The sequence below is a fragment of the Pan troglodytes genome, chromosome 22 (genome assembly GCF_028858775.2).
Source record: "Pan troglodytes isolate AG18354 chromosome 22, NHGRI_mPanTro3-v2.0_pri, whole genome shotgun sequence".
Lineage (NCBI taxonomy): Eukaryota > Metazoa > Chordata > Mammalia > Primates > Hominidae > Pan > Pan troglodytes.
This window is the reverse complement of record NC_072420.2, coordinates 22,362,062-22,376,238: the sequence shown is the minus strand read 5'-3', so window position 1 is coordinate 22,376,238 and position 14,177 is coordinate 22,362,062. Positions and strand designations below refer to the sequence as shown.

Sequence of the window (14,177 nt, the reverse complement as noted above, 5' to 3'; positions counted from 1 at the left end):
GTTAGCCATTGATGAATGCTGCCAGGACTGGGTCCTTTCATGAAAGCCAGTGTGTTCTCATCTGGCCCAGAGTTTGTCTATTATAGAAACACCATTTCGGAGATAAGACATGGAACAAAGTCCTCACAACTCTAACAGTTGCCCTATCTTGCTGTGGCTGAGCTAGTATCCAAGTCCTCCTTACTCTTTCCTTTCCTCTCGTCAATCAGAATAAAGAGGTCTCTTTTGGAGCCACAAGCTGTGCAGGCTGGGGTTAGGGGAGGGAAGATGACAGCACTCCTTTGGCCACCCCAGCTGGTGTATCTGTATGTCACATTCCTCCCCACCTGACACCAGTCCACTGTCTCTTGGCCCAGTTCAGCGCTAGGACTCTCCTAAGAGTTGCAGTCCTTATGGCCTAGAGTTTCATAAGTTGTTTCAAGTTTACTGGGAGACACAGAGCACTTTGGTCCTCACTGGTGAGGTTTGCAGGCACTCAAGTTTGTACCGCTGGAATCGGTGATTCCTTTCTGGCTAGGGCTGGTTTAAATGGTCCCTCTGTGGGTGGGTGTCAGTTGAATTAGGTCTTGTTTTCCTTTCTGCTCTAACAGGTCAGGACTGAGTTCACTGCCTCAAAATTGCTATGTTCTCTCTCCTCCAGCTCCCAGAGAAGCTCTCTACACCATGTCAAGGCTGCTGAGGATGGTGGAGGTTTGTTGGTGTTGTTTATTCAGGACTATTTTTTTCTATCACTTCAGTGACTCTTTCAGCAATATGAAGTTAAAACCAAGTACTACAACTGTTCACCTGATTTTTGGTTCTCATGAAGATTGTGTGTGTGTGTGTGTGTGTGTGTGTGTGTGTGTGTGTGTATGTGTATAGATAGTTGTTAACTTGGTGTCCTTGCAGGGTTGGGGAGACAATTGGTGGAGCCTTCTATTCTGCCATTTTGCTCCCCTCCCACACCTCTAGATTGTTTTATATGGCATGGGTTTTCAAACATTTTGGTAGTACCCATTATACGAAGTAATTTTTTACATATATGTATTTTAACAAAAACCAGTAAATAGTTTTGGTGTTTACTGAACACTATATTTTAATTAGTTTAAAATAAGTAATATCAGATTATAAACAAGTTTTAAAAACAAAGCTTCTTCTGACTTTTCAATTATTTGATTAAATGGAAATATAATTTAAATTCCTATGAGAGTGCCAGCCATACACTTTAACAGAATCCTGAAGCCCTTGCACGGGCATGCACTATGCAGAGTGAGAGACCACAGTTCAAATCCTGCCACTGCCACTTACTCCCTGTGTGACCTTGTGCAAACCCCTGAATTTTCCTGAGCCTCAGTTTCCTCATCTACAAGCCTGGGAAAATGATTGGACTTAAGTCATGGGAATATTTTGAGATAAATTGTAGATGCATTTTCAAAAATGGCCTTAACAATATCTCCCATCCCACATACTTATCTACAATATGATTGTGAATCCTTCCCCATCAAGAGAGAGTGCCTAATTCCTCTCATGTTGGATTTGGGCGACCTTATAATTTGTTTGTAACCAATATACTGTGGCAGAAGTGAGAAATGTGTGACTTCCAAGACTATGTCAGAGTAGACCAGATAGTGTCTGTCTGGCCTGATTCTTTTGAAATGTTCTCTGTGGAGAAAGCCTGCTGCCACAAGGGAGAGCAGACTGCTCTTAGATAGCCATACTGGAGAGGCTTCATATAGATGTTCCAAAAACAGCTCCACCTGAGCTTGCAGCCCACAGTCAAGACTGAATTCCAGCCACTTAAGTGAGCCATGTTGGCTTCTCAGCAAAGTTGAACCTCCTCATAACTACAACTACAAGCAACATTAGTAGCAACATCTGATACAAGCACATTAGAGATTCCAAGTGATATCCATCTGGCCAAGCCTTACTCAAACTTCTGATCCACAAAATCAGAAGTGAGAGGAAATTATTGGTTTGTGCCATTATATTATGGGGTCATTTACTATGCAGTAATAATACCAGACGATAAATTGAGATAGTTATGTATATGGTGATTTAAATGTTATTAGCATATTGTTAGTTGGGCAGTGAATGCTACTCATGAACTCTTAATCATTTATTCCATGGGGAGGAAGGTCTTCCAACATACCACAGTTGGACTTTTCAGGTCCCTTACTTTTTCTCCCATGGGAAGTGAAGAGATATCTGATAGGTAACTATGGGGGCACAAAAAATTAAATACACTTCCTAACCACTCCTTTTTTTCTTTTCAGAAAGGACCACCCCAAAGAGAACATGGGTTCACCATTGTCCCCCTCAGTCAAGGTTATCTTAGCATGTCTTCTCACACAGGGGAGGGCTGTAAGTCTCATGCTACTTGGGACTGTGTTGAGTATGTTTATCTAATTATTGAGCTCAGTATAAGAGCATTCACTTATCTATACATTTAAGTCACATGGTATTTTATCCCCATTTTTTTGGTCTTATCTGGTGATTGAGAACTTAGACAAAAAAAAAAAAAGAATATTGTTAATTGAGACCCTCCTCTCTGAAAAATCTAAAAGGATGAACATATTTGCTAAATACATTGCCATGTTGTTAGATGAAATTATTAGCTTTTACTACACGACATTTATGATATTTCACTATTTTTGATCTATATATTTTAGTTTCATCAAAACTTGACTGATATATGCATAATGGAAATTTTAGTTTAGTTTTGTTTTATACTTCCCAAGCCCCCATCAGGTGTCAACTAATTGGTTAAGATCATTTTTCTGTTGGAAATATTAGCTGTTAAATTTCATCCTTACTTGAAGTTGTTTCCCAAAATATGGCTTGAAGACTAACAATATGACACCAACTGATGAGTTTATTTAATATGCATTCCTATGCCCTGGGCTACATATACTAAATCAACTTCAAGAAGTGGGAATCTAGAATCTGCACTTTGATAGTCTTCCCACGCGATTCTTATGGAAAGTACAATCCCATGCTACTTTCCATGATAGGAATAATATGATCTCATGAAAGTTCAATCAAACCTTAGGTGTTATACTTTACAGAGGCAACAAGATAAACTATGCTTCAAGCGTGACTTGACCATTCTCATATGTAATTTCATTTCTAAGCTGTATTATGTGAGGCCATACTGTAAATTTGTAATATGACAAAGTAAAATGTGTAAATTTGTACTGTAAATTTGTAATATGGCAAGGTAAAAAGTAAAGTTTATTGGATATTTATAATATGATAAACATTGATATGCATTTGTAATGTGCTCATCTTCCTTATAACAGGAGGGTAAATATCAACATTTTAAAGATGAAAAAATTCATATTAAAAACTCATATTAAAAAGAGTTCATATAACACTGGTAATGTTATTTGGACTCTTTGAACTCAATTTTATCATGCTGAGGCATCATAAATGGCAGAGCTGAGATTCAAAACTAGATAAACTTTACTTCAAAGTTCAGCTCAACCATTTGATTTGTGAATTATGCTATTCAGGAAACTCGAAATATTAGGGGAAAAGAAGCGTACTGGAGTATAGAAAAATAAGTCGAGGATCTTAAAATACATTTGGAGAAATATAATAGAAATACAATAGACTTAATTTCTTTATTGACTGGATTAAACTTGTGCAGAAAAGCATATTTGAGTTTCTATAATTGTTTTTTGCAAAGAAACCAAGTCATATTTTCTTAAAACAAGATGTGTTTTTTAATATACTCCTTAGGAAACAAAAGCTTTAAGATTATTTTTCACAGTTACTACAGAATAAATATCTGTATGTAGTTTGGGGTGGCCTGGGGCATAGATCCAAGAATAAAATATAACAGCTTTCTTGTTACTTGATGACATTTATTAATGAAATAACTGAGTATAATTTATCTTTCATTCTCTGCATAATATATAAGGTAACATTCATTAAATGCAGAGTAAAAACTATCTTTGAGAAGATAACTTTTAAGAATTTTACAGTAAGCTGAAAAATAATTAGAAAACAGCATTAGAAATATGAAGGTATGATAAAGTCTAAGGGCATGAAAGTAAATACTTTTGAGTGATCTAATCTAAATAAACGTGCAAAATTGAAACAAAAACAATCCTCTATGGTTTCAGATATCTGATTGTATTTTTTTAATTTCACATAAATTTAATTCTTTTCAGATTTGGCAACTGTGTCATAGTAACATACATTATTTTTTGTTAAGAATATACTAAAGCAAACTATAACTTTTATCTGGGTTGCAGAAGATTATGACTGTCATTCACATTTTATAAATTTGATTTTGAACTTGAATATATAAAATAAGTATATCAAAATAGTACAATTATCAAATAATCTCTTAAAATGCCATTATGAGGAGAAAATGAAACAAAAAAGGGTAACATATATGATAACACAGTCTTTCAAAAGGAAAGTAATAAATTGACCAGAGAAGTTACTTTTTTGGTGAATTTATGGGTTTAGCATGTTGTTAAATATAACATGATGGGATGGACTGATTGATGTAAAGTGTACTATGGACAAACATTTATTCTTCTCTTTTTTACTATCAATGTTAATAAATCAAAGTTATATTGAGGTGTATGAATACTTTAGAAATTGGACTCTTTACCTAAATAAAGTTAATAATGAAAAAAGTTTAAAGGAGGTTTCTCTTTAACACTGAGTAGAGAAAAGCAATGTAATAGCCTAATGTTATAATCTTCACTTATGTGAAATTGCCAGTTCTATCATTTCAATATTTCACCATCTTTTCCTTTCTCTTTTGTTTGTATTTGAAGTTCATATGAATAGTTGTGAAATATAATAGTAATTAAAATCCATTAGTATAGTGAAACATATAGTAATGTTTCATTAATTTCTAAGTAAGTTGAATGCATTCTGGTTAAAGGTCATCACAATGCAGTAATTTGTTTGTACTTATTTCTCTACATTAGATTCTAAATTATATGAAAGCAGAACCTACACTTCTACTGCAGAAAGACAATTTCTAAAGGGTAAAGCATTGAATGACAGTCAGACTTTTTTGAATTTAAATTACTCTTTTGCTTTAGTTTCAATAAAACTTTATTTACCAAAACAGGCTGGAAGTCAAATTTGCCCTATGGACTGTAGTTTGTTGACACCTGTCTAAGTAGAAAATACATTAAATTAATTTGAAGTAAATCTTCTTCGCCAATCCCAACGCTCATCACTCACCACAGTGTTTTCTAAATATACAATCATTTCTTTAAGAAACTGAAATTGCTGAGGTTTAAAGTCAAATGTACTGGTTTGTAAATCTTTATTCCTGTTTTTAAAATGGCAATATTATTTGTCCTAGCACTTCTCTCATGGTCAGTGAATCTGCAAAGGCCAGATACTCACACAGCAGGGGTTAAAATTGCAATAACATACTTTATAGATTCAACGTATAACAAAAGTCTAGTTAAGCAACGCTAGTAATACCAATAGCCTAAACGTTTGTGACTTAATAAAGAACATCTTTACATATTTCATATTGACATTTCCCCTCCCACGAAAGTTGTAAAGCCGACATTGTGTTAGTTACCTTTTTAAAAATCAAACCATTTATTTGATCCTACAAGTTACTAGGTAAATTGGAGACTAATTTGTGATTTAATGATATTGAAAATACTGAAATTGCATGGTAATGGAAACCATTACATATTGAGATGTGGTTACCTTATCGCCTTCAGTGAACGTGAAGCCATCCACAGCTCTTTTCCAAGTGATTTCTGGAATAGGCTCCCCTTCCGCATCACATACGAGTGTGACTTGACCATTCTCATATGTAGTTTCATTTTTAAGCTGTATTATGTGAGGCTGTACTGTAAAGAATATATATATTACTCAACCGGTATTGGAGGAAAATATTACTTCTCAGACAAAAGTCATGATGGGTATTTAAGTCTACTATAGTATAGTATGATATTATCAGCTTTGTAGAATTACAGTGGCCTGCTTTGCCTTACAGATGTGCCAGGACAGTTGAATAGCACAGGAAAAAAATTTAGGAAATAAAACTCATCTGTTATCATTATACAAAATAACTTGAGGTGACTTAGAAACCAACATCCAAATTATAATTTGTTTCAAAATTCTGCCAATTTAAAAGTCATCTCATGATTTATTTTCCTATCTTAAAGCCACAAAATCAAAATTTCTTCCTTTAAAGGCACATGCATATGGGTGCATATGTGTGCACATATATGTATATATACACATACATACACATGAATATATTTATACAGACACATGCACACACAATTGGTTTAATTCTCTCTTAAGCTTTAACAATTTCACCAAAGAAGTAAATGATATATCCTGAAAATGTAGCAAGTAGAATCATATAAAATTTTGAAACATTTACTAAGTAAATATATTTACGTTACTTATATATATTATTCCACTTGATTTATTTTGACTTCAGTTTACTTAACAATATACTAGACAACGTAACTAATTTTTAATCATAAATTGTATAAAAAGAAAAGCATTATGTCTACTAATTTTAATTATCTTAATATTAAAATATGTCCCTCCATAAACTTACATAGTTCCAGAGAGCTTTATTTTTTGAAATCTGTGTTATTTGTATTTCCTAAATGTTTGCTTGTTTAGATATAAAATGGATACAATCAAGTACTCATTATTTCAGTGTGAGTTACTTTTTATATATTTTAATACATTTAACAAAGAAACACAAATAAGTTGTTCTTAAGCTCAGAAAATAACATTCTTGGTATCAGAAAAACAGCATACAGAATTTTTAACAATTCACTCTTTATTTCATTAACTTTAATAGATTTAGTTATATTCCCACAATATGCATACAATTTTGTGTCAGGAGCAACAAAAGTTTGTTGAATGTTACTACACAAAAGGGATTATAACAATAACATAACATGTAAAATTTTCATGTATTATGTTCTACTTGAAAGGATGAAAATATCAGAAATGTAAAAAATCTTTTTTCTTTTTCACTGCAATCCTGATAAAAACGATGTAAATACTATTTCAGATGGGTACACTGAGGCAGATTAAGACCATCTATCCTTTGGAATAATCTCACACAATACTATTTCTAATATGATTATTTTTATACTGAATCATACTTATTTAATTTTATAGGTTTTATAGAAAAAATATTTTCAAGTGGGGAACACTGCTAGAACAAGTTAGAGACTTTCTATAATTTCTAAAAATGTTAAGTATATTTACTTTTCCCTGTAAGTGAACAATCTTCTCCAGGCTCTTAGCTTGGCCTACTTCTGATCATTAGAAGATCATCATTCTGAACATCACCTAAACATTATCCTGCTGAATAACTTTCCAACACTATGCTATCCAAAACAATACTTCTCTTTATTCAATGCTTCCTGATTTATCCAATTTCATTCTCAAAACATCTCTACTTTTAAAATTGTATTTTTTATTTTAATACATTTTGGTATAGCTGTTTATTCTCCTTGTCACTCCACTTGAAAATAAGCTTTATAAATATCTCTCTAGCTCAGAAAATGCTTCCAGCAGTGACTACAGGGCCAGTCTGCAGAGGGCGTGTCCACGCAGGGATTACCATTCATCTCATGGTCAGTGTAAGGGGCACTCTGCACCTGTCAACTGCAAACACTGGCCCTTCTTTTTTTTTATTATACTTTTTTAGGGTACATGTGCACAACGTGCAGGTTAGTTACATATGTATACATGTGCCATGTTGGTGTGCTGCACCCAGTAACTCATCATTTAACATTAGGTATATCTCCTAATGCTATCCCTCCCCACTCCCCCCACCCCACAACAGGCCCCAGTCCTTCTTATTCTAACAGATTTCTCCTTCCTTCCTTTTCCCCTTTTTGTTGTGAAAGCATTTCAATAACAGTGTTTTTAAAGTTGGAGAAAACATATTAAATGTTAATAGGGCATATATTTTTTAGTGTTACACTAATTAAAGGGAAAAATTCTATTAGAAGCACCCACTGCCATCACTGTCTTTCTTCTTGTAAACATAATTGAAGCTACATCATTATATTTCTGTAAAGTACTAGTTTTATATGCTCTATAAGTTACCCAAATAAGATAATATGGCTCTTGGTAAATATGGAAGTTATTTATCTTATATTTTCATTTAGTTAAATGAAAGCAAATATTTAAGTATAGTTACATGTCAATGTTTTTAAATTGTAGCCTTAAAAATGTGCCCTTTTGAACTATATTGTAAGTAAAACTGATCCTAACATGTGTCATTTAGAGACTTACAGAGATCCACCCTTACAGACACAGATGACAAACCCCACTAGGTGTAATTTAAATTAATTTTTTCCAGCTTCTGTAAACATATCAATGACTTACAAAAATTTGCATGTGTAATTTTACGTTATTCTTCAAAAAATTCTATCTGGTAGCTGAAATTTAAAAAAACATATTACAGAGAAGAGAAAACAGATTTAATATGGAAAGTTTAAATAGTTCAAATGATTAGAGTAGAATTTCACTCTGATCTTCCAATAGACATAACAGTTTTAGCCACTATGCTATAATACTTACCAAAGACTTGGAGGAAAGCTTGCTTTTCATCTTCTCCTGCCTTATTTGTGGCCCTGCAGACATAAGGACCACCATCACTATTGATTATGTTCCTGACAGTGAGTTCTGTATTGCTCCCTTTCATTATGTACTTTTCATTTTCTTCAATGAGCTTGCCATTCCTAAAGAAGAAAAAAGAGGTTCATCCTCACAGATCTGGCTTTATAATTTAGTAGATTTTAATCACCTTTTTTATCTATAGGCTTTGATGACTATATGGCTATCATCATTGAAAGACAGGGCTATATTCCAATCAAAAGTATATTTTTAGTAGCCTCAGAACTTAACGAATAAACAATAAAATTATACTTGAAATTTTTTTTGAATGTAGACACAAGAATAACATTTGAACTATGTCAAAATCTTAATAGTTACCAGGCAAAAAGTATATCAGTTCAATTTGTACTTTGATTATTGGCAAAAAAAAATTTTGTTTGCTGTTTTTAATACCATACACAATTAAATGTTGGTGAGACAATACATATTTATTATATATATTTATTTACTCCCCTCTTGGGACACATTTAAAATAATTTATGTAGAAAATTTCTTCACAGAAGCTTCAAAGTAAATACAATGTAAATATATCATAAATGTATATTGCATATAAGTACTGCCAATAAAATAGTAAGATGAGAGAATTACATGAAAACACAATTAATTTAGAAACTATTTTGAATGTGATAATTTTATTCTTTAATGAGGAAAATAAATTGTTTTTCTGTTTCCTCTTAGTCCCAAATAATTATCAATATTTTTAAGGTTTTATTTTCTCTACTGAAATACATCTCATTCTGCTCCATTCTAGTCTAAGTTGTCCTTTAAAACCAACCATGGCTTTCAAACATTTTTTACTATAATCTACAGTAAGAAATATTTTCAATATATTAAAATCTGAACTATTTCTATGATTTCCCTCAGTATTTGTGGAATCGTTTTATATTGTGTATTCTCCTTTCATTTTATTCATCTTTTTTTCCTCTTTTCTCTTCTTTGCATCCCCTCCTGTATTTTTCTTATAATAGTATTTTGCATGACTGAATTGATTTTAAAACCACTAATGGAAAGTTCTGGAATTTGTCCATTGGGATGGAGACATTTGCTTGTCCATACAATTGTAAATTTAAAAAAATCTCTATAAATATTATTAAAACTATTTTCTAAAATAAAATCAAACATTTCTCTGATACACTAAACAGTTCCTTCCAGTGAATTCTGGTTCTACTTTCCAGAAACCACTAACACATATATGAACATAATCTTTATATGTCTATACTCAATAGAATTTATTGTTCCAGTTTCTCATGACATCTCTATATGTACCATGAAGTACACAACATTTCTTAAGAGGAGTGGAAGATTGCAAAGTTAGGATTCATAAAATAATAACAAATGGGTCGGGTGTGGTGGGTCATGCCTGTAATCCCAGCACCTTGGGAGGCAGAGGCGGGTGGATCACTTGAGGTTAGGAGTTTGAGACCAGCCTGGCCAACATAGTGAAACTCCATCTCTACTAAAAATACAAAGACTAGCCTGGCGTGGTAGCAGGCGCCTGTAATCCCAGCTACTCCGAAGGGATGCTGAGGCAGGTTGCAGGGAGCTGAGATCACACCACTACACTCCAGCCTCGGCCACAGAGTGAGACTGTGTCCGAAAAAAAAAATAATAATAATAAATGCATATATAGTATCTTTTATATATATTTTTGATATTATTACTAATGCAATCTTTACAACAGGTATAAAAATGACATTTCAGAGTTTTTGTCTAGAATGTAATATGTAGATAGGGTTTTCATCATAATTAGGGATACAATATATTTCTCAATATCTTCAATGAAAGTTATTCATTTGTTTCCTAATAATAATAATAATAGCACGGTAGAGGTTTCAGCACTCACAATTAGCCCATAAATGTGCATTTTCCCTCTGCTTACTCATTCAAAATCAGAGAACTACAGTATGTGTATATCTCTACTCCTCAATTCACAAATAAAAAGACAGGCTCACCCATTAATAAAAGCAGCAGGTTAATTAAGTTCCAATGTTCTTCCTAAAAAAGAGGGTTATCTCCTTACTTCATATAAAACATTGTGCTAAATGTTTGATGTATAGCAAATTAGTTGCCACCCATCATGAGGAACCCATAATTTGGTTGGCATTAATAGAGGTTAATGCAGATTCCATTAGTGGACTTACAACTTTTTTGAGCAGGAGGTGATCTGTTATAACGGGAGATATGACAAGGAAGATGGCTGTACTACTCTGGGAATTTTCATGAGAAAATAAAAATCCTTGATTTGGCCTTTGAAGTAGAGGGGCAAAACTTGAACATATTTAGAGAACATAAGTGTGTACAGATTACATTCACTTTAAATGCTCAATAGGAAATATAATTAAGCCATCATAAATAAGGGAATATTACCAATGCTTTATTACTCCCTCCCAATAAATACCTTATTACTCCCTCCCAATAAAGTCAGGTAGAAATGCTCCTATTGCTATTCACAATCCATGTCTGTGAAATGTCAACGTCTAAAAAATCACTCCAAGGCATTCTGACACATGCATTAAGCCCATTCTTTGAAACTCAAACCACTTCTCTAAGCGTCCCCTTTTTCAGGTACAAGAATGTAGGGGTCAGGATTACAGAATTAATGTAAACACTAAAGAATTGAATGATAATTTCATTTTGAACAATACTGTATTAACATAAACTATATGCTCCCACTTTAAACAACAAAAACACTGGCTATACATATAAAACAATAGTTTTCACACATTAGCCAACTGGTTGCATATGACAGTGGCATATGAGTACCTCCATCGCTGACTGCCTGAAGAGAGTTTTCAGGCTGCAGCTGGGGGAGGCAGAGAACACGAACAGAGTCAGGCAATGTATCTGGGTTGGAAGACAGAGTGTGCAGTTGGGGGAGGTCAAAGCGACAGAAGGTGCAGGTTAGATAATGTGAGAGAAGACAGCTGCACAGACAACAGAGCTATAGATATCTGCAGAGGGTTCCCAACAAATCTTTAACTGAGTATTGATCAATGAGTGTACACCAGTAAGGCCTTCTCAGATGAGGGAAAGAACCATTAGAAAATATAAAGTACAATAATTCCAGAAGCTCACACAGCACCAGGAATAATCTGCAATTCAACCATCCAGAGTAAAAAGATATCCTAAAACACAGGACTTAAGTCACCTCCTAAGAATAATATTGCATCAGTAATGGAACCAGATTAACCCTAGACTGAAGGTGGTTTGGATCCACCTAAAAGAGTCTAAATGGAAGCTCTCCCTCAAATAAAACTTTTTCCAAGTCACTTAACTGCATCTATAAAACAAAGTAAAATAATACAAAAATATTCAGCACCCCAAAACACAAAATTCTGAATGTCTGGAACCCAATTAAAAATTCCTGGCTGGGCATGGTGGCTCACACCTGTAATCCTATCACTTTGGGAGGCCGAGGCGGGCAGGGCAGATCACAAGGTCAGGAGTTACAGATCAGCCTGGCCAATATGGTGAAACCCGGTTTCTACAAAAAGTACAAAATAATTAGCTGGGCGTGGTGGTGGGCGCCTGTAGTCGCAGCTACTTGGGAGGTTGAAGCAAGAGAATCACTTGAATCTGGGAGGTGGAGGTTGCAGTGAGCCAAGATCACACCACAGCACTCCAGTCTGGACGACAGGGCTGGACTTTGTCTCAAAATAAATAAATAAATAAAAATTCCCAGGATACGGCCAGGTGTGGTGGCTCACACCTGCAATCCCAGCACTTTGGGATGCCAAGGCAGATGGATCACCAGAGGTCAGGAGTTCAAGACCAGCCTGGCCAACATACCAAAACCCCATCTCTACTAAAAATACAAAAACTAACCATGTGGTGGCACGTGCCTGTGTTCCCAGGTACTCGAAGGCTGAGGCAGGAGAATTGCCTGAACTAGGGAGGTAGAGGTTGCAGTGGGCCAAGATCGCACCACTGCACTCTCCAGCCTGGGCGACGGAGCGAGATTCTGTCTCTCTCTCTCTCTCTCTCTCTCCATATATATATATATATATGGAGAGAGAGAGAGAGAGAGAGAGTATATATATATATATATATACACACACTAACCAGGATAGTAAATAAACATGAAAATACAACCCAGAGGAAGGAGAAAAATCACCAGGCACAGTGGCTCACGCCTGTATCCCCAGCACTTTGGGAGGCCAAGGCAGGAGGATTTCTTGAAGCCAGGATTTGAAGTTCAACCCTGGCAACACACTGAAACCAATTCTCTAAATAGTAATTAAAAAGTTAATTGGGCATTGTGGCGCATGTCTATAGTCCCAGCTACTGGGGATGCTGAATCAGGAAGATCGCTTGAGCCCGAGAGTTGGAGGTTGCAGTGAGTGCCACTGCACTCCTGCCCAGGTGGCAGAGCGAGAATCTGTCTCCAAAAAATAAATAAAACAAGAGGGAGAAAAATCAATCAGTTACAAAATATAGGTATGATACAGAGGGTAGGTGAGTAGATGCCTATTAAAACAACTATTAGAAATATATTCCAATATTTTCAAGGAAGTAAAACATGAGAATGGTAAGAGAGGCATGGAGGACATACAAAACATCTCCTTGAAACTCTCAGAGAAGAAAAATAAAATGATGAGAAATACTCTGATGGGATTAAAAACATTAGATATTGCAGTAGAAAATATTAGTAAACTTGAAGACATAGTGACGTAACTTAGTTCACTTGAAGACATGGTAAAATGAAAAACAGAAGAAGACTGAAACAAAGTTCTATATGGTATCATTTTTTTCCATCCTTAAAGCCCTTAAATAATAATTTTCATAGTACTGATCTACGTGAATAAATGTTTAAACATATAATACTAGAGCTTCAAAAAATATGAAGCAAAACAGAGAGAACTGAATATAAAAATAGACACATTTGGCCGGGCGCGGTGGCTCACGCCTGTAATCCCAGCACTTTGGGAGGCCGAGGCGGGCGGATCACGAGGTCAGGAGATCGAGACCATCCTGGCTAACACGGTGAAACCCCGTCTCTACTAAAAATACAAAAAAAAATTAGCCGGGCGCAGTGGCGGGCGCCTGTAGTCCCAGCTACTCGGGAGGCTGAGGCAGGAGAATGGCGTGAACCCGGGAGGCGGAGCTTGCAGTGAGCCGAGATCGCGCCACTGCACTCCAGTCTGGGCGACAGAGCGAGACTCCGTCTCAAAAAAAAAAAAAAAAAAAAAAAAATAGACACATTTAAAAATAAAGTTGGAGAAGAATCGTTACAAAAAAATATAGAAGACTTCCACAATACTATCAAGGGAATTGATCTATTTAATATTAGGGATTTTTCCATACAATAATAGTGGAATACACATACTTTAATTTAAGACTCAATGAAGTTAAATAAATTGAAACCATTAAAAAGTCTATTTCCTGATAAGTATAGAATTTAGTTAAAAATCAACAGCAGTAATATTTATGAAATATACCCAAATACTTAGAAACAAATCAGCATACTTCTAAATGAATGGTATTAAAAATAACATGAGAATTAAAAACAAAATTTAAACCCCTCCAAAGTGGAAATA

General features: G+C 34.7%; 1 protein-coding gene across 5 annotated transcripts in view; it reads right to left on the bottom strand.

The window, feature by feature from the left end:
* The window catches only part of NCAM2 (neural cell adhesion molecule 2), a 548,173-nt gene that overhangs the window by 199,924 nt on the left and 334,072 nt on the right, over positions 1-14,177 (bottom strand). For all 5 annotated transcript variants that reach the window (XM_009446220.5, XM_054675113.2, XM_531397.8 and 2 more), the window contains 2 exons: positions 8,545-8,705; positions 5,680-5,825 (listed from right to left, as the gene is read on the bottom strand). In XM_009446220.5, the coding sequence (XP_009444495.3) occupies positions 5,680-5,825; positions 8,545-8,705 (307 nt within the window). The remainder of the gene's footprint in view (positions 1-5,679; positions 5,826-8,544; positions 8,706-14,177) is intronic.